The following is a 22,144-nucleotide window of genomic DNA, read 5'->3' on the forward strand; positions in this document are numbered from 1 at the left end:
TTAGGGTTGCTGGAGAAAGATAACTGTTGATGACTTTCTGCCTTTTGATGAAGATAACAATTTATTGCTTCCAGTTACAACCTGTGAATTTGAACTCTGGCCCATGCTGTTGTCTAAAGCTATCATTAAACTGGCAAATGTTGAGTATGTAGAGAGAAATTATCACTCATTTTTGTAAAATAAGAAAGGCAAACAACAGCAATTATGCACCTATATTGGAAGATTTTATTTTTAAAAAGTAAATTAAAAGATAGTTTTTCTTCTAAACAATGTGAACTTTTAAATATTAAAACTCATATCCCAGCCGGGCATGGTGCTGCACGCTTGTAATCCCTGCTCTTGGGAGGCGGAGACAGGAGGATCGTGCAGGTTCAACGCTAGTCTCGCTGGCTTAAGAGACCCTGTTTCCAAATTAAAAAAAAAATAAAACAACAAAAAAAACTCATATGCCAAAGCCACTTACTTGAAGTATTGGGTTAGCCAACTATCGGACAAAATTCCCTCAAGGAAAATATATACTTGAATTTCTTTTTTTTTAACTATGAAGGAAAAGTAGATTATGATAAAATAATAATATTTCAGTTTAATGGGAAAAGGAAATTTTTCTGTAGGGAAAGTATTTGTCCATGTAAATATTGAATAATATATACTAGAATTAAAGTTTTAGGTTCTATATATGCAGCAACTTAACAAAACTTGGGAAACCTTAGCAGTGTGTTGCGGTGCATGCCTGTAATCCGAGTACTTGAGAGGTCGAGACAGGAGGAACGTGGATTCAAGGAGTCTAAGCAACCTAGTCAGGCCCTCAGCAACTTACTTCAAAATAGAAAATAAATAGGGCCAGAGGTGTAGCTCAAAGTAAAAGGCTCTCGGTCCAACACCCAGCATCACACACACACAAAGCAAACAACAACAGGAAAACGTGAACTTTTCACAATGACGTCAATGTACTGTTCATGATTTTGGCAACACTGGTCTTGATACATTCATGATACCCAGATATTCATGTTTGCTTACAAAATCTGCTTGTGCTTTGTATTCCTGAATGATTTGTATACCCAACATATTTTGATACATGTCTGCTATGTTTCAGAGACAAGCAGCCATTCCATCCTGGTCCTGGCAATGTGACACAAACACACACAACACAACACAAAACAAACAACTTAGAGTTGGAAATACGTGGCCCCTCTTCATCATTGCTCAGTAGGAGAGTCTGCTCATGCACTGCACCAGCCTGGTTGGCACATCTCCTGCAGGCATCAGAGCAGCCCAGTATTCAGCAAGTCCAGAGTACACCTGCATGCTGGAGCAGACCTTGTCAGACATTGGCTCCAAGCTCTGCCTTGTCTGCCCCCTTCCTAATAAACATGCCACTGTCCATCAGAAACCAGGTCTGCTGTGTGTGGCTTTTCTTTGGCTCAGCTTCTGTTTTGTCTCCCAAGGCTACAAAACACAAAGAGAATTCCACTGTCACCCTCTTCAGCTCTCTTTTCTCTTACTAACCCTCAATTTGCTATAGAGAATTTGTACTATCCGGCTTTCAGCCCTAATTTCAATGGCTTTTTAAGGTAGCTGAACACTACTCAAAAGTCACACTGGCAGCAATTGTGTTTGTTTATTTTAAAATAGTAATGGTGGTGTTCCTAATGCTCCTAATTCTCAGACCTAACTTGAAATTCTGAGAATTGGAGATGTCAGAGCAGGGAAGCAGTAACTATGTGACCTGGATAACTGGAGCAGCCTTTTGTCTTTCTTAAAGCTGTAGTTCAACAGAACCTAATAACAATGTTAGTAATAGAGTTATTACTCTTTAAGGAAAATAAACAAATCCAGCTTGAAGATAAAGGACCAAGTACAGTAGAACATATTCCTTAGGATTTAAAATTTAAAAATGTTATACATAATATGATTTGTATTTTTCTATAAATCCTCAATTTTTATGGAATATAGTGATTATTTTCATATGAGGTCGTGAATTATATAGATATATGTTTTTTCTTATTATACATATGTTATATATTTGTATATATCATACATATATATATATATATAGTGTGTGTGTGTGTGTGTGTGTGTGTGTACAGTTTCTTTTGTGATACTGGAAATTAAACTCAGGGGTATTCTACCTTTGAGATAAACTCAAGCTCTATTTTATTTTCATTTGAAACAGGGTCTTACTACATTGTTAAAGGTCTCACTAAGTTGTTAAGATTGGCCTGAAACCTGTGATCTTCCTTGTCTTAGCCTCCAAGTATTGTGCTTATAGCCATGCACCACCATGCCTGGTTTAGCTTTTTATATTTAAAAATATAATGCACTGTGGTTATTTAAATATCAAGGTGGGCTATGCTTAAACAAAGAGCATTATTTGTATAAGGTTTTCCATGTCACTTCAAAAATGATATTATCTAAAGATGAGTTCAGACAACTGTGAACTTTATCAACAGATACGCAATGTTTAAGCAATGTTAGACACATACTAATACCCCAGAGATAATAAACCAATATAAATGTATAAGTAATACTCTATGTGACTAAGATAGTATGATTTCTTTCTAAACCAACATTTTGACACAATATACTGACACATTTGTTGCTCAGTATCACCAATGATATCTAGTGGGCTGCAGTTCTGACTCCTTGGGTAGAAGGGTGGTATGACAATTCTGTGTACAAATACAAATGAACTAATCATTCCAGAAAATATAAATAAATAAAATAACCAAATGAGAACAGAGATATTTGGCCAGTCACTACCTCTGACTTCATGTTATTCTGGCTAGTCCACTCTTTTGTATAGGACGGACCAGATGTTTCTGGTTTCTCTACAGTTATATATGGATTTTATCAGGATTTCTCCTGCCCACTTGCAAATGACTTATTACACAATCTCACAGGCATCTTAAAATAATTAGTAATATTAGAATGATGAAAGACAGGGCTCTATTTTCAAAAGAACAATGTGATATCATATGGAATAGTTCAAATGAGTTATATATATATATTATAATGTGTAATGTGAATATATGTTTTATGTATATACCATTAATTTTAGCCATTTTAAAATAAAGCTTATATCCATGCTTTTTAAATATATATTTAAGTTATATCATTGGACATAAGTTTTCACCGGTCATCTGGCTGTTGAGATATGATGAGTATTTCCTTATACTGTCATGTATAACCAGTATTATCTCCTGCATTTATTATTGTATTGCTATTTATTTGTGGTTTCTAGTCCTTATACATTGTTCTTTGTTTTCAACTTTGGGTCACTAAAGCATTGTCTGTTTTCTGTTCTAGCATCCACATAGCACAGAGGAGAGAACTGGGAGAGTTCACAGTTATTCATGCACTCACCGGGTGGTTACCTGAAGTCATTTCTCTTCAGTAGGTTTGACCATTCATTGATTGCATCTATTTTTTTCCATCTCAAGATTTCTTTAAGATATTCTTAATAGATAATAAAATTTCAAGAAAGGTAATGTTCTAAAGTGCTTGGGAGAATAGTGTTTTATAGTATCATATAAAATTCCTTGGGTATAAACATATGCACACATTAATCTGGTAGGTTGGTCTCCATTCTTTTGGGTAGATATCCAAAAGTGGTATTGCTGGATCATATGTTAAGTTCGTTCCCATTCTTCTGAGAATCCTCCATACTGTTTTCTAAAGTGACTGCACTAATTTGCCGTCCCACCAACAATGTGTTAGAGTTCCCACTTCTCCACATCCTCACCAGGATTTGCTGTTGTTTGTGTCTTGAATGATTGCCATTCTAGTTGGAGTTAGGTGAAATCTCAGGATACTTATTATTTGCATCTCTTTGACTGATAACGATGTTGAACATTTTTTCACACATTTGTTTGCCATTTGAATTTCTTCTTTTTTGAAGTGTCCATTTAGTTCACTTGCCCATTTTGGGGGGTAGTTTTCTTAGTGGTGAGTTTCTTGAATTCTCTGTATATTCTAGATATTAGTCCTTTATGGGAGGAATAGTTGGCAAAAAAAAAAATTATCCCATTCTGTCAGCTCTCTGTTAAGGTTCTTGATAGTTTCCTTTGCTGTACATAAGTTCATTACAATTCACAATTGCCATACTATGAAATAAATCAGCCAAGATGTCCATCAACAGATGAAGACATTACAAAATTATGGGATATACACAATGGAATTTTACTCAGTCAATAGAAGAACAAAATTACATCATTTACAGGGAAATGAGTGGAACAGGAGAACATTATGCTAAGTGAGATTAGTCAGTCACAAAAAATAAGAAATCGGATGCTCTCCCTAATATGCGGAAGCTAGGGAGGAAAGGGTCATAGGAGGAACTCTAGATGAAGAAGGAGAAACCAAAGATGAGCAAATAAGGTGACCTAACTGAGGGGGATAAGAGGAGGGAAGAGAGATATTTCCTAATGTCCATGATATACATCACAAACATATCAAAGTCAATCACTAAGCCAAATATGAGAAGGAGGGAGAGAGGAGGGATTGGGGTGGGAATAGGGGAAGGTCTAAGTGAGGGATGTGTGCATGTTTGCCTCTACCATATGGTGCTCCATTAAGATGTATGACTATAATGCACCAATAAAATTTTAAAAATAGCCGGGCGTGGTGTCGCACACTTGTAATCCCCACGCTTGGGAGGCGGAGACAGGTGGATCATGCAGGTTTGAAGCCAGCCAAGCACCCTGGCTTAGGAGACCCTGTTTCCAAATAAAAATGTACAAATGGGTCTGGGAGTGTAGCCCAGAGGTAGAAGGGCTTCCAGGAACCCCAGTACCACCAAAAAAAATTTTTTTAAAATAATAAATCCTCACAGAATAAAAATAAAATAAAACTCCATGGGTAGTTCAGGGTAAATTCTGCTTCCTTATATAAGAGAACAATAAACTACATGGATTCTTAGTTGAAACTGATGGTGTGTGTGTGTGTGTGTGTATGTGTGTGTGTTACTAGGGATTAAACTCAGGAACATTCTACCTGTGAGGTACACCCCAGCCTTTTTAAGTTTTGGCTTTTTAAAAAATAGAATCTTTCTGGGTTGCTGAGAGTTTTGCTGGGTTGCTGAGGCTGGCCTTGAACCTGTAATCCTCCTGTCTTAGCCTCCTAAGTACTAGGATTATAAGCATGCACCACCACTCCTAGCTAAAACTAATCCTTGTAATAAAAGAAAAAAGAAAGAAAATTGGATTAATCAGAAAAGAAAAACAAAGAAAATTTTATTAGCATGGATAATTCACATAGTTCACATATACATGAGAGACAGAGAAAGAATGCGTACTTCTCAAACAGGTGGCCTTGAACTTCAGCTCCTAATGACAAGAAAAAGGAAAAATAAGTCTCTGAGGGCAGCAACTTGTGGGAAGGAAAATAGAGATCTTGTTCATCGAGATCCCTTTGGTGCCATCTTCAGGTCAATAAAGTTCACTCTCATTCCCAGCCACTAATTGCTGGTATTCCTGGTAGAAGAGGGAGTAGGGGAGGCAGTACTTTTAGCTTTGAAGATCTGAGTCCTGCTTTTAGGAAATCAGAGGAAAGACAGTTTCCTTGTATCTGCTTCTTCTCAAATATCTTCATTTTAGCAATCCATATTTTGGGGCAGCATATATTTAATTATTAAATATCTGATACTAAGAGAACAGAGCCGGGTGTGTTGGTGCATGCTTGTAATCCTAGCATTTGGGAGGCTGAGACAGGGGGATCATAGTTCACAGACAGCCTCAGCTACTTAGTGAAGCCCTCTGCAACTCAGGGAGACCCTGTTTCAAAATAAAGAATAAAAAAACAGGACTGGGGGTGTACCTTGGAGGTAGAATGCCCTGATTCTATTCCAGTACCACCCCCCCAAAAAAAAGAGATATTAGAACATTGGTAATTGTTTATTATGATAAAATGTTTATAGCTTTCTCTTTATACTTATCCATTTATTATATTTACTTCAATAATACAGAAATATAAATTAGCTTTTAAGTAGCCATACATATTGGGAATAATTAATCCTAATAAAATTTCCATTGTACATCAGGTATTTTAATGTTATTTCTATTACTGACACAGCCATAAAAGCATTACCTAGTATATTCATGTGTATGATTTCATCACGTGGGAATAAATAATTTCAAATTAGGAAATTAAAGCTCAGGGAGGTGGAATTCCTCACAGCTGCACTCACTGAAGTCTTGCTGGTCAAAACCTACAGTGTTTCTGTCATATGAATCTAGATATATGGAGATTGCAGGTATATTTCCCAAAATAGTTCTTGGTAGATAAAGCGAAGAGACATCATTTAATGTAGTGCTAACTTGAGACTTCAAAATTGTTTCTATTTAATACAAAAAAGATTATAGCCAGTCATGTTGATGATACTACCAGAAAGCAATCATGTAAGGTACATAGAAAAAAATTATAGCCCCGAGTCTGAGTACATCATCAGTTCCGTTCCTGCTTATCATGAGGTGATCCGTGCATAGCACAGTTACCAGCTTGGACTATCTCTGGTCTTCCTCCTCGTTTGAGGTGAGAGGAGGTGAAGAAAGGCTTTTGGAACCTACATTCTGCCTTTCATCCATCTTCCCAGCAGGATAAATCACCTTTGACTTGGTTCAAATAAAATATATTTTCAGGGAAGAAAGTGAAGGGTAGACACCCTACTCAGTGGATTACTCTTTCCTAAAGGAGTGCTTATCTTGAGGTTTTCATCTTAGGGAAAGGCCAAGAGAGCATCCTTTCAGGCTTTCTAATAAAAATCTTCTTTATGATATGTAAGAGACTTCCTGGTATAAAGTGAACAACATTGGAGAGAGAATATGGGGATTTAAAAACTATGGGTCTTTCTAAAGTTTTAACTTTAATATTGATGGAATGCTTACAGTTTTGCTTTAATTTTCCCTGGAGAATAGTTAGTATAACTACCAGAGAATGAAATCGCCAGAAATATATCCAAGGATAGTAGAGAAACAAGAAAAAAAAATTCACAACTATAAAATTAGTGATTTAAAAATTATGGCCTGCTGGGCGTGGTGGCGCACGCCTGTAATCCCCACACTTGGGAGGCAGAGACAGGAGGATGGTGCAGGTTCAAAGCCAACCGCGCTGGCTTAGGAGACCCTGTTTCAAAAAAATATATAAAAAATAGGTCTGGGAGTGTAGCCCGGAGGTAGAAGGGCTTCCAGGAACCCCAGTACCATCAAAAAAAAAAAAAATTGTGGCCTTCATGGTGGCACAACCTTGTAATCCCAGCATTTGGGAGTGTGAGACAGGAGGATTGCGCAGGTTCAAAGCCAGCCTCAGCTTCTTAGTGAGGCTCTCAGCAACTTAGTGAGACTCTGTTTCCAAATAAAGTAAAAAATAGGTCTGGGGGTATAGCCCAGAGGGATAAAAGCCCCTCAGTTCCATCCCAGTACTACAAAAACGTTAAAAATGTGTAGTTTTTCCTTGCTGAAGTCAGATAGAAAAGTCATATGACTATTAAAACGTATTCATATACTTTCACAAATTCCAATTGCTAATTAAAAGCATATGAATGTAACATAAAAGAAAAATCTTTAGCTCTAAAGTTAGAACTATTCAATTGGACTTAAATTCTGACACTTTCAATTTCAAACCATGTGACTCCTGCAAGTCATGTAACTCCTCTGGGCCTTGGTTTTCTCACCTGTAAGATGAGACGTAGTATGATCCATCCTGTCTGGTTGTTCTGAAGACTGAGTAGGTGAAATAAAAAGTAGATAGAAAAAGTGGTTAGTGTATAGTAGAGACATAATTAGCCAAAATATCCTTCCCATTTCTAATAACATTCACCAGATTATTTAATATTATCTAGAAAAAATATTTAATAGCTAGTAATCAACCTTTGGGAACAAGTAAGAGTATAAATCATAAGTGATGTTCACCAAGGCAATTTTATCAGCTTTCCTCTAAATACAAGTGGAAAGAAAAAGGTAAACACTTTGATTTGATGTGTCCTAATTTGTTGAATTTTCCATTTGAATATTCTGCCCTAACACACAAGTGATTCTGAATTACAAATACACTATAGGATTAGAAAGTCAGCCCATGCGTGTATACATGCTTATTCCTAAGTGAAGAAGTGGTGACTTGAGATGGTACATATATAATTGTCAAGAAACACTTAAGTTGAAAAGTGGGAGCCATCACAATCTGCCGCAGGTGCAGGGTTCAGTGGTGTGGGCAGATAAGGTTTGTGGACAAGGTTCTGATCTAATCTGAGCCTTTAACGGAGGCTGGGTCTAGTTTGATGGAAAGGAAGCCACAGGATGGAAGGCTGAAAACAATATGAGCCAAGGCCAATGGTATCATCAGGAGTAGGATATTTCTGTTATTACAAAGAATTAGAACACAAAATTGGCCAGTCTTATTTTTGGTTTATTGGAGGTCAAGGAAAATTAGGGTGCTAATACTTCAAACTTAGGATGATCACACATTTGAGCTTTGGCTTTATTTCATGTAGAAATTAGGGTGAAAATGTGGTTTGTACCAATTCCAAAAGAGCATTCCTTCCCTTCCACTCTCCTCTGTGAGCACCAAAGGGAGACCCAGCTCTGTTTACAGTTCCTGACCTCTCCTCTTATTGTTTCCCTACAAGTAGGAACATTTACCCTTTGAAAATAAAAAAGGAATGTCTTCTAATTCAGCAGATAATGACAGAAGCACAGTCAATGTTATGTTGGAGTGGATGTTAGAAATCTGACAATTTAGTTATTTTTTAAATAATTTATTAGTGGATTGCAATTATTTATGAATAGCAAGGTTCCATGTGCTAAAAATATACATGAACACTGTGTTTTTAACATATCCTCTCATATCCCATCCTTCTCCCTCCCTACATGAGTCAGTAAGCTTGGTATTAATACATTCAAATTTTGCTATAGTATTATTATCCTTCCCTAGATCTTCCTCTTCCCCTCCCTATCATCCTAACTGCCTTCACCTACTCTACCAATCTATCTTTGAATTATTTAAAAATCTCTTATGTTACTCATTTTCTCTCTAGCTTCCATAAATGAAAGATAATAGCAACTTGACTTCCAGAAACTAATATCACTTAGCATAATATTTTTTGTTTCATCCAATTTTCTGCAAATGATAGAATTTTATTCTTTTTTATAGCTGAATAAAATTCCATTGTGTATAGATTTTCTTTTCCTATCAGTTGATGGGCACTTGAATTGGTTCCATAGTTTGACTATTATTAATTGTACTGCTATAAATGTATGTATGTATGTATGTATGTATCACTATAGTATTATGACTTTAGTTCCTTAGAAAAGGTACAGAGGAGTAGTATTATAAGGTGGTATCATAAGCTGGATAAGAAGGTGGTTCCAGTCCCAGTTTTTTAAGGAACCTTTAAACTGATTTCTGTAATGGTTGTACTAGTTTACAATTCCTCTAACAGTATAAAAGAGTTAATTTTTTCCTACATCTTCCATCATTTGTTTTTGTTTGTATTCTTGATGCTTGCCATTCTAACTGGAGTTAAGTGGATCAAAGACCAGAAACCATACAATTACTAACAAAAACTATTGACCCAATTCTCCGACATATAGGAACTGGCAAAGACTTTCTCAATAAGACTCCCAAAGCTCAGGAAATAAAACTAAGACTCAATAAATGTTATTGCATCAAACTACAAAGATTCTATTCAACAAAGGAAACAGAAGTCTGAAGAGAAGGCCTACAAATGGTAGAAAATCTTTGCCAGTTACTCCCCTAACAAATGATTAATACCTAGAACATATAAATAATTCAAAAAACTTAACCCAAAAATTCCAATTAACATGATCAAAAAATAGGCAGTAGAATGAATAGACACTTCTCTGAAGTAAAAATATAATTGGCCAATAATTATATGAAAAAATGTTCAACATTACTAGCAATCAGAGAAATGCAAATCAAAACCACACTGAGATTCCACTTAGTTCTCATGATTTCGTGTAGAGAAATGATTCATCTGTCACCATGCTTCTGGTGGTCCATCTGTTAATATAGTATTCTGCCAACCCCTCTTTAAATTAAATTGTCCAAGAAGTTATATGTTGTCATTCTCTAGTGATATTTGAAGATATAATCTTCATAGATGGCAGTTTTTGTATTTCAGATGAAAAAAATAACAACAATATGGGTTTGGGATTTCTAAAGATCTTTTTGAATACTAATTTTGCCATTTGCCACTTGTATGACTACATAGAATTTAAAACTTCTTAAACCTTAATTAAAATTGCAATATCTATGAGTCTGAGCCATTGTGGGATTAAATGCAAAAATATAATATACTGAAGGTTCACTATCTGCTACGTACTGGGGATCAAACAGTGACTTGGAGACATCCAGGCACTTGAGCAAATCACAGATGCACAAGGACTGTTGGTATTTTCAAACCACCAGTTCATCTCAGTTATTTTCCTGAAGAAAAGTCTTAATTAATATACACGGTCATCCCCACATTTCCCTGTGTCTTCTCAGCTGATTGTCCTTCCTTTCTTCTCCATCATACCAATGAAATGTCTTAAGTTCAGCAATGGCCCCATCATTGTCAAATCCAGTTGTCACTTCTTTTGCCCCATTTATTTAGCATCCCTGTTTCTCTTGCAACAGTTGATTCACTTGGTTTCCACAATAACACTCTCTCTGGGTTTTTCTCTTATAGGTCTTTTTTTTTTTTTTTTCCCTCAGCCATCTCGAATAGCTCTTCAACCACTATACAGTCAGTAAATGGTTAGCAACAGAGATTCTATCCCATGACTCTTAAGTAATAAGCTACTTAACTTTCAAGTTTATATTTCCATCCCAGATATCTCCTGAATTCTAGAGTGTACTTATGAACCACTGCTTAAATTACATAGCTATCCAAGTATCAAAAATATATCTCAAACTCAGGATCTCCTAGAAAGAACTCTTGATTCTCAAACCTGCACCTTTTCCTGTATGCTCTTCCATCTACCTATTTACTCAAGCTAAAGAATAAAACGAAGGCTCATCCTTGATCACTCTCATCTCCTAACTTTTCACATGCAATCCCTCGCTGAGTTAGGCCAACTGTATCTTGTGAATCTGTTTATTTTTCAACATCTGCACTATTGATATCCTAGCCCAGCTTCCCATCGCCTCTCACATCCAATAGCCTTACAACTAGTCCCTTGAATTTTTATACTCTCCTCTTGTTCAATTCCACTAGTAATCAGACTAATTTAAAAATGTACACCAGATTATATAACTCTCCCTCTTTACATTTTTCACTGGTAGTTTTATGAAAATTATATAATTTTAAAATCTTTACCCAGTTCTCACACAGTGACTGATTTACTTAGTCTCTGTCCTAATCCCTAATCTCATCTCCATCTTAGCAACCATTCATTTGCCACCTCAATCTTCTTTCTGTTTCTTAAGTGACTCATAGTCAAAGTAATTAAACAAGTTGTGTTTTGTTTTGTTTTCTGTTGTTGTTTTTATTTTTACTTTGTTTTGTTTTGCCTGGAATGATCTTTCACTAGATATTTACTTTTCTGAGTATGTCATAAATTTAAGTTTCACTCAATGTAAATAGTAAATATGAATTTCTCATATAGGCCTTCTTGACCATCCAACCTATGGGATAGGATGCCACATCCCATCTTCTGTTGTTTTATTTTTAACATGGAATTTATCACTGCCTGTTCTGGTCACTCCCCCTTTCTCTGTCCCTTTCTCCCTCTGTTCCTCCTCTCTCTCTCTCTCTCTCTCTCTCTCTCTCTCTCTCTCTCTCTCTCTCTCTGTTGTATCTATTTAATAGAGGTTAATGTTCATGAGAGTATAAAGACCCTTGTATTATATAATGTTATACTTTACATGCTAGATCAGTGGTACTGACTAGCTAACTCCCTTAGAGTATTTTTACTCAATAACTGTGTGATGAATGAGCAACATAAAATTAATTTTACAAGGATATACTAAAGGCTGGGCATGATGGCGCACGCTTGTAATCCCCGTGCTTGGGAGGTGGAGACAGGAGGATCCTGCAGGTTCGAAGCAAGGCGTGCTGGCTTAAGAGACCCTGTTTCCAAATTAAAAAAAAAAAAATAGGTCTGGGAGTGTAGTCCGGAGGAGAAAGGGCTTCCAGGAACCCCAGTACCACCAAAAAAAAAAAAAAAAGAATATCCTAGAAATGTGTAAAAGATTCTTTGGGAATTTAGAGTAGAAGCATATAGCTTAGTTTCCTCATAAACTAATACTTAAACTGCCTTCAACAAATTAGTTGAAATCAACTGATTGATTTGAGAACACCAACTCAGAGAAAAAAGGAAAGCAAGAGATAGGTAAAAGAAGAATGTAAATCTAAAAAAAGTTTATGATTCTGCACGAATGGATTATGTGCTCTTGTACTCTAGAAGATGAGTGGCCCTGGGAGGGAGAAAAGCAGGCTTCTGATAGACACAGTCTTTTTATGCCATGGTATGAAATTCTCAGCTGGGCCTGGTGGTATATGCCTGTAATCCCAGTCTGAGACAAGATTATCATAGGTTTAAGACAAGCCTTATCAATGTCATGAGACTCTTAGAAATGTTACAAGACTCTGTTTCAAAAAAAAATATGAGCCGGGCTTGGTGGCTCACGCTTGTAATCCCAGCATTCAGGAGGCTGAGACTGGAGGATCGCGATTCGCTGACAGCCTCAGCTACTTAGTGAGGCCCTCTGCAACTCAGTGAGACCCGGTTTCAAAATAAAGAATAAAGCCGGGCATGGTGGAGCTCGCTTGTAATCCCCGAGCTTGGGAGGTTGGAGACAGGACGATCACGCAGGTTCAAAGCCAGCCTCGCTGGTTTAAGAGACCCTGTTTCCAAATAAAATATAAAATAGATCTGTGAGTGCAGCCCAGAGAAGGGTTCCATCCCCAGTACCACCAAAGTGGTGGTGCACGCTTGTAATCCCCGCGCTTGGAAGACGGAAACAGGAGTATAGCTCAGATTCAAAGCCAGTCTCCTTGGTTTAAGAGACCCTGTTTCCAAATAAAGAAATATAAAAAATAGGTGTCTCAGAGGTAGAAGGGTTTCCAGGAACCCCAGTACCACCAAAAAATGAAAGAAGAAAGAAAGAAAGAAAGAAAGAAAGAAAGAAAGAAAGAAAGAAAGACAGGAAGAAAGAAAGAATTAAAAAATAGGGCAGGGGGTATAGCTTGGAGGTCGAATGTCCCGGGGTTCTATCCCTAGACCCGCAAAAAAAAAAAAAAAAAAGAAAGAAAAAAGAGAAATAGGGATGGGGGTGTAACTCAAAGATAGAATGCTCCTTGGCTTCAATCACAGTACCACTAAAAATAAGACAATTTTTCACAACATCCTTACAGGTAGGGGATGTCAGTGAGAAATTTTAAAGAAGAGAATGACCTCATGTTATTGATGTTTTATTTGATGAGGATTTTAAGGAGAGAGCCTTGGTCATCCTCAGTTTTTAGTCTTGAGTGCTTGGTAGAAGGTGGTAGCAGGACATATTTATTTATTTATTTATTTATTTATTTACATATTTTCTGTTGCTTTTCAGACATATGTTTATTTGGTACTTGTGTACACAGGTCTGGATATTAGAAGAGTGGGTTGAACTAGACCTTGTGATTTGAAGAGTCAATTCTTGTACAAGTGAACTCTAACCACCATTTTTTACATACTAATGAAAAGTCATGTGTAGTGTCAGGTGCAGAACAAAAAGAATTCTGGCAAAGACAACCTAAATTCTGAACAAAGGGAAGAAAGGAGTACATTTATAATTTCTGATAAGAGACAAAAAACTGGTAAAGAGTTAAATTCTAGAAGCCTCAGGGAAGACTTACAAGAAGAGAGAGAACTAACACTGTTATATTCTACAGAGAAGCCAAGACAGAGATCTTCTGCATGGGCAACTACCTGCTACTTAATAGTCACTCAAATACATATTTAGCTTTAATATGCACGTCTCCCTCTCAGACTGAGTTACCCTGGAGTTGAGGGCTTTGTTTTAGATCTCTTAATTTCACTATTGTAGGGACCCAATAAAGGCACGGTAAATTTGTAAATGTCTAATTGTGGTTTTATCTAAAAATAATGTAAGAATGGAAATTAGTCTCATTAAACATCAGGTTCATTTTTCCGTTAATGAGTAATTTGAAATGAAAAGGCATTATTTGGAAGTTAATGTTGGTGTCTTGTTTCTAAGCCCAGAATACATGGACAAAGTTTGGGAGCTCTTGAAAGAGATATTGCCTGAATTTAAGCTGTCAGATGAACCCAGCTCTGAAAGCAAAATAGCAGTGATAGATAATAAAATAAAAGAACCGGCAAAAGAGATGAAGGATGGGAAGGAAGTGAAAAATGGAAAGGAAGTGAAAGATCAGAAGGAATTCAAACCTGAAGGGTCCTTGACAACACTCAAGGTTCCTGAGAAAAGTGACAAGGCTCAAAAGGGTAAGACACCTTACATCAAAACATCCAGTAGGGACATTGTGGATAAATGTTTTACAATACTTTTGAAGCTAATGCTTCTTTATTGTCATTGTCATTGTCAGTATTATGAAACAGCCTTGTAAGTAAGATCTTTCTCTTCTTGGTCTTTAGAATTTATAATGATGTGTAAATTATTGTTCCACATTTTGCTTTCTTTAAAAACCAAAGGCAAATATCTACTTTTTCTGATACAAAATTAATGTCATATTAGTATAGGAAGATATAGTAACATAAGAGAAAATATTGAAGTCTAAATTTCCATCAAACACATTCTATCTATAATATGCAGAGAGGTAGAACAAACCAAAAGTGGAGTATTTGGAAGACTGAGACAAGAGGATGCAGGTTCAAGACCAGTCTTGGCAATTAGATGCTCAACAATATAGTGAGATTCTGTTTCAAAACAATAAATAATAGAAAAGGCTGGGGTAATATATCAGAGATAAAACACCCCTGAGTTCAATCCACAGTAAAACACACACACACACACACACACACACACACCAGAGAAGAAAAATTTTCTTCTTTTTCAGGAAATGTGAAATGAGCAGATTAGTTTATTCTAAGGTAGAAGTTCAAATCTGAGAAAAAATTTTCTGCTAGTTTACAAAGTACAGAATTATTCTTTGTCAAAATTTCTTTGTATCTTGTAAACTATTTCATAAAGTTATGCATATCAATAACGTTTGTTCAGTAAAGTAGAATTATAACACTCAGCTTTACTGTATGTCTTGATAGTATTTATAATCATATTTTATCAAGTATTTTTTTGCCAGAAGTATTCCTTATCAAGATCTTGCAATTCAACATTTCCCACAGTGGACTACACAAAATTATTCCGTTACATTTTTCTCAAAAATAAAATATACCAAGTTCAGGCATGTAAGTGATATCTACATACACAGGCTCCACTTGAAATGACTTAATGCACATTCATTTATTAAAAGACACAAAAAGCCTAACTAAATTTGTTTTCTTAAGTATATCCCAAATTAATTGGCTTCTATAAGCTCTTTTTCATGTGTAACAAATTATCCTTTATTGATTTATCCATCTATTAATTCATTTAAATAGAATAGTTGCTAATTAGAGTAACAGAAGTTTTCTAGGGATTGGTGATATATTGGTAATAAATCAAATGTGAAACACATCTGGGAGAAGTCAAGTTAGAGAAACTAACAATAGTGATAAAAGAATTTAAATACCCAAACTAAAATAAGAGCCTTGAAGGGAATGAAAAGAAGATGCAGTAATTGATATAAAGGATATCTTCTATGCTAGAGCACTGGGAAAGAATTCCGTAGGGAATTTTGAATAGAATTTTGCTTGCAAAGAAGAGAGGGAGTTACCTAGAGGAATATTGGGTCATAGATAGAAGAACACTCTGGGCAGAAGAAAGAACAAGTATAAAGATTATGCAGCAGTAGGAAGGATGACAGCATGTTGAACTGGGTAGAAGACTGTTCAGTTGAAGAAGAGCAAGTGAGGGTTTAAAGTGGCTTGAGCTGAGCCTGGAGGCATAGGCAGAAGAGAGTGGTGAAATTAAGTCTTGTTGGTCATGTGGAGATTACTGATGGTTATCACAAGAGTAACAGGGGGTAACTCTCATGAAGAGTTTGGAAGACTGGAATAGAGTCACAACCTAATTGGTTTTCAAAAGACCACACTGACATTACTGTGAATAAAAGATTTGAGGTGGGAAAGAGTATCAGTGATGTGGGTAGATGTAGGAAAACCCCTGTGGTGACTGCTCTCAAGATGGCAAATGGAATGGGGAAGTATAGCGCAGAAGAAGGGTATTGAGCTGAGAGCTATTTCAGAAGCAAAGTATTTTAGAACTTGGCAAACTTAATTTGTAAGATTCTGAATTGCAAGCTGAATTGATGGTGGTACTTACTAGGTGAGCACAAAGTGATTTTGAACATTATAAATCTGAAGTGCCTTTAAGGCCATCAAGAAGATTTCATATCAGAAGCCTGAGACTGTTGACATACATCTGAGAGTCACTGTAAAGTGCATGCTGGCTAAAACCAGGGGTGATATTTCACAAGATGACCACATAGAATGAAAAGAATAGGGACAAGGAGACAGCCTTGAAGCACATATATATTCTGAGAGCTGTGTACAAAATGATAATCTGGCAAAGGAGACTGAAGAGTGATCGAAGAAGCAGGGAAAGCAAAAAAGCATGTTGGCAATAAAGGTAAAGCGGAGAGAATGTTTCAAGATTAGGAGAGATGGTTGAGTACTACTGAGAGTTGAACTATGATCAGAACTTGAGTTTGTCCCTTAGATGTTGTGATGTGGAGGTCACTGAACCCTGGGGAGAGAGTGGTGAGGGTAGAAGACATATGTCAGCCAGTTAAGAAGTAGGAAGAAATGTATAGAAAATCCTGGGAGAAATTTGGCCATGAAGAACAAGAAAACCACAGAATAGAGTTGACAGGGAATATTGTGGGATCTAGAAAGAATATATCTTTGTGAATCTAAGGAGGAATATGCAGTCGTTTTAAGTAATGGTTTGAAAGATCCAAGAGAGATGATAGCAATACTATCAGTGTTATCTGAGAAGGTGGAAAGGGCAGAATCCACAGCCCAGCTGTGGCCCAACCCAGGAAGACCAATGGCTCTGCCATTCTAAGAGCCAGGCACAGCGCATGGGGGGATGGAGAGGATGGATACAGATGTAGGTGGGTGAAAAGGTTTGGTCGTGAGAGGTTGAAGATTTCTGACAAAAGACTTCTGCTTTCTCTGTTATTAGGTATCATAGGTATCAGCTAAGGATGAGGTGGAGATGGATAGTGTGGATTCATGGAGATTTAAAATAAATATGAAGGTTTGCAGAACTCTAGCAGAACTCAGTTACCAAATTTATTTAGAAATTTTTTCTTTTTGTTTGCCAGTTGGGTGGGATGAAATGAAAGAAAAACAACACTTATTTTGGGTATCCACAACATATTTTGGAAAATATTGTTGTATATTACCTGAATTTCTAAACAAAACTATATTTTCTATTTAGTATTTTAATATTACTTCTAAGTAATATTAAAATATTATATTACTTCTAAATCATATATTCTGAATAGGATTTTATAGCTGAAATTACCTGTTGCCACTCTGAAATTAGTTTCATTGAATTAAATTAATATTCATACAAAATTCACAAAATAAAATTTAGAAAACTTATTTTTTTTTGTACTTAGATTTCCCAGGTAATTGTTTTGTCCTATGTTCAAAATTTTAGCTGCCTTCACTTTTACATCTAATGTAGGTGTTAAATATTTTTTTTAAAACAAAAGTATGAAACAAGTTTACTTTGATGTTAAAGTACTTTGTTAGTAGTTAATGTAGTTTAACATATGCAAAAAATTTAAATGAACATTGTGGCCAATAATGAATCTATATTTAACAGATAAGTCAGAAAATGAAATGGACAAAATCTAAGCTTTCTGATTCATAGTTGGAAGTGACTTATTAGGGAATAAAATAGCTTAGGGAAAATTTAAAGAGGAAATATTTTGTGGAAATGTATATATGAGAATTCAAATGGTGAAGACAGTTGTATGTTGGCATATTACACAAGTTATATTGGCAAAAGAAACTTAGTATGTGGGTTTTGGTTGGATTCAGCTCCACCAAAAGATAGTAGGGGGCCAGAAATTATGTTTCCTTGAGATGAAGGACCCAAATAAGAGGATCTGAGAGGGGTCCACAGTTAGCACTCCACTTACAATCCATGCTTTTCTGTATTTTTGTTTTTATCTTTAATGTGAGAAAAGCAGCCTGTCAATCTAATTTTATATAAATAAAATAAATTCAAATAATGATCTCCATTAAAAGTAAAATTATGTGTAAATTTTAGTTATTATGTAAGATAATGAATAATCCTGCATATTTTTCATGGTGCATGTCCATTTTCAAAAATTTTCTCTGCCTTTAGTGTGGTATTTCTAATTAGAGATTATATTTTGGGGAAATTGTGGCTATAGGTTTTACACTTAAATCATACTATTACACTGGCCTTTTATTCTTCTTCAATATGATGGGTAGGAAATATAGCTTGAGGTTTACTAGTTGAAAGATTTATCATGATTTTTTTAATATGTTAGAGAAAACAGATGCTAAAGACCTCGGGAAGAAAAGGAGTAAGGATGGAGAAAAGGAAAAAGAAAAGGAAAAATTCAAATTTTCACTTCATGGTTCAAGACCCTCATCAGATGTGCAATACTCTATGCAGTCCCTATCAGATTGTAAGCGCTCAGTCTCTTAGAATAACTATTTTAGTTGCTTCCTAAAAATGCTTGAAAATGTTGAAACATAGAAATGTGTCTTCTTTTGAAATATCTAAGTAAGCTTACTCAAGGTTTCCCATAAATGGTGGGCCCTCAGTGAAAATGAAGGATTGCGTGATAAGGCTAGGCCTGTGTAGGAGACAGAGCAAGGTTGTCCACGTTCTTATGGTGCAACAGTCAATGAAGAGGCACTCATAGAGGGGTGTTCTGCTATTCCTTTTCAAGTATGTTTCTGAAAAATACTTAGAATGCAAACACATCATTCAAATCCAAGTAAATTTGCAGTTACTTGCTTAAGAAGTTAGACACCAGCTACCAATTCAAAGAAAAATTATATATCTAGCATCTTGCCTAAAATGAACCTCTAACTCTTTTACTATTGTTGAGAAACTCTATAGTAATTGCCTTTTTCTATCATTATACTGAAAACCACACTTTTTTGTGTATCATATTGTGACTGGAGAGACATAGGAGATCTATATAATCTCACTGTATAAAGACCATGTCTATGTAACTGACTGAAAATAAAGATTAGAAGCCTACTAATGTTTTTTTGGGGGGTCTGGGGATGGAACCCAGGGGCATTCGACCTCCAAGATATACCCCCTCCCCTAACTTTTATTCTTTATTTTGAAACAGGGTCTCACTAAGCTGCGAAGGGCCTCACTAAGTAGCTGAGGCTGGCCCAAACTGCAATCCTCTGGTCTCAGCCTCCCGAATGCTGGGATTAAAAGCATGTGCCACCATGTCCACCTAATCTACAGAGAACAAAAATAATAGGTAAGAAAGATTTTCTAGAATTATCAGGCATCAGTTTACAACTTCTACTCCTTAACTATTCCTTCGGGTATAATATTGAACCTATCAGTAACTCATAATTACCTGCAAAATCATATTAATACTAGAATTTATTTCATAGAGTTGATATGATAGCTACTCATGTAAAATGTTTATATCAGTTCTGGCATACAATAAAAGCCATTATAAGAAACTGATTTCCCATGGCATCTGAAAAAAAAGATTTGTAACTTTCAAAGTATCTTTTATAGATTTGTAGCAGTTTTGGAGTAATTTCTCACTGTGAATCGCTGTTTCAGGCTGAGATTTTTATTTATTAAGACAGTAAATATTTAATGTAAAATGAAGTCAATAATAAAATGATATTTAAGCAATCTTACATATTTTATAGTAGCCTTCTGAAATATGCTTATGGGAAACAAAATTATCTGCATCACATATAAATGAAACATCCAGATTATACCAATGTGGCAAAATACTGTAAGGCAATAAAACACATGTAGTTAGTATGACAGTGTTAGGACATACAGGGCTCATAAATATTGTAAAAGTGTTCTAAAGCAATTTCGAAGGATAGGATTTTAAATGTCATCTCATCCTAGAGTGGTTCACTTTTTTTCCTTAAACTTCTTCATCATTTATTAGATTTAATGGTATGCACCTGTGCTAACACTAATTTAACATCTTGAAAGGTAGATAAGGAAATTCCATGTTTTATGTCATGAACAATTTTAATGAACGATTGTTCATTAAAAGATATTACGGATGCCTGGTGTGGTGGCACACACCTATAATCTCAGTACTTGAGAGGCTGAGACAGAAGGATTGCAGGCCCAAGTCCAGCCTTAGCAATTTAACAAGATCTTGTCTCAAGATAAAAGTAATAAAGGGCTGGGAGTAAAGTTCAAAGGTAGAATACCCTTGGTGCAATACCCAATATCAAATGTAATATATATTTATTATATATGTATAGAGAGAGGGGGAGAAAGTGAAGAGAGAGAGAGAGAGAGAGAGAGAGAGAGAGAGAGAGAGAGAGAATGAGCAAGCCAGCTCCTGAATTCAAACATTTGCCTTTAAGATATTAAAAAAAAACTTTTTTATATCTAATGGAATCAGAAAGTAATATTATGAAGTTAAGCAGCATATTCAAGGAGATATAATGGTTTGGATTTAGAATGTCGTCCTAGACTTGACATTAACAAGGTAGGAATGCTTGAAGCGAAGTGTTGTAAGTGGGGCTTGGCTGCCAAGGACAGGGTCTCTAGAGTTGTGGTTTTGATGGTTATATGGCTCCCTCTCACCCTGCTCTTTCTGGCCTCCATGATGTGGAACAGAGATTAACTCTCTCCCCCTCTCCACTTCCCACTTCCAAGCCCTGAGCTTCACAGACCTGTCCTGATGTGGACTGAGAGCAAATAAGCCTTCCTTCCTCTAATTCCTATAGTCAGCCCCTTTGGATTATAGCAGTGACCATATTGATGGAGACAGAAATCGGTATTAAAGGAGAGAATAACTGCTATATCTAAGTCTGACCATGTGTTTCTTAAATCTGTGAAATTGGCTTGTGAGAGGAAGTTGGAAGAACAGAACACTGATAGACAGATGGAAGAGATTGTGCTCAGAAGATTTTAGAGGCCAAAGAGGACTAAGAAAAATAAAAGCCACACATGTTACATTCTGGTAAAGAATCTACTAGCATTTTGCCATGTCCTAAAACTTCAGGTGAGGCTTAAATTAAAATGATAGACTGATTAAGCTGTCAGAGAAAAATGTCAGAAAAGCAAAATATCCAACCTGCATTGTGGATATTGATGTTATGTTCAGTGAATTGCACACTAAATTTTGGGAACAGAAAGTAAAGCAGAAAGAGTTGATAGATTCGTATTTTTTCTAGAAAGGCATGTGTAAAACTTGGATCCAGAGAGATGATGTTGTGGAAGAAGGTAAAATAGAAGATAAGAAGGAGAAATGATGGCCCAGATGGAGGCTGGCCTTACAGCTGTGATTGAAAACAGCCCAGCGGCAATGATTAAAGAGGGCATAATGACTTTTGTACTGACTTTGCTGGATAAAAGGGGTCATGGAGGCTTCCCTACAGATTTAAAGGGGAGGCCTGGGAATCAAGACAACATGTGTCAGGGTCAGAATCCCTGCAAGCTGCCACAGATGGGACAGTTTGTGAAGCTGTGAGGATGAAGCCAAGGTTGTAAGGAAAACCTCTGAGATTTAGAGATGAAAAACGTGTGGAATAATCGCAAGGTAAGGCTGCAAGCTTTGAGCCAAGGAGACAGACATTGCAATATACCAGGTCATAGTGGGAGGGATCCCAAGGCTCCTTGGAGATCACATCTCACAACAATGTGCCCTAATTGTCAGAAATGGGCGACAGGATCAACTGCTTGCCCTCTGGATTTTGATACTGTTTTGGTCCCACTCTTTCTATCATCCTATATATCACTTTTGGAAGGCAAAGTTTACTTTGTGCCACTGTACATTGGATGTGTGTAACTTGCTTTTTAGTTTTACAATGGCTTATAGCCAAAACCTTGAGTCTCAGAGGACACTGGACTTTGG

The 22,144-nt window shown here is 36.2% G+C and overlaps 1 protein-coding gene across 1 annotated transcript in view; it reads left to right on the forward strand.

The window, feature by feature from the left end:
- The window catches only part of ADGB (androglobin), a gene marked incomplete at both ends in the record, with an annotated part of 172,304 nt that overhangs the window by 35,296 nt on the left and 114,864 nt on the right, over positions 1 to 22,144 (forward strand). Inside the window, 4 exons of the mRNA XM_080700144.1 lie at positions 5 to 144; positions 3,307 to 3,393; positions 14,194 to 14,441; positions 18,590 to 18,730. Coding sequence (XP_080556270.1) covers positions 5 to 144; positions 3,307 to 3,393; positions 14,194 to 14,441; positions 18,590 to 18,730 — 616 coding nt within the window. The remainder of the gene's footprint in view (positions 1 to 4; positions 145 to 3,306; positions 3,394 to 14,193; positions 14,442 to 18,589; positions 18,731 to 22,144) is intronic.

This window comes from Muscardinus avellanarius, assembly GCF_963383645.1.
Source record: "Muscardinus avellanarius genome assembly, chromosome: 8".
NCBI classification, from domain to species: Eukaryota; Metazoa; Chordata; class Mammalia; order Rodentia; family Gliridae; genus Muscardinus; species Muscardinus avellanarius.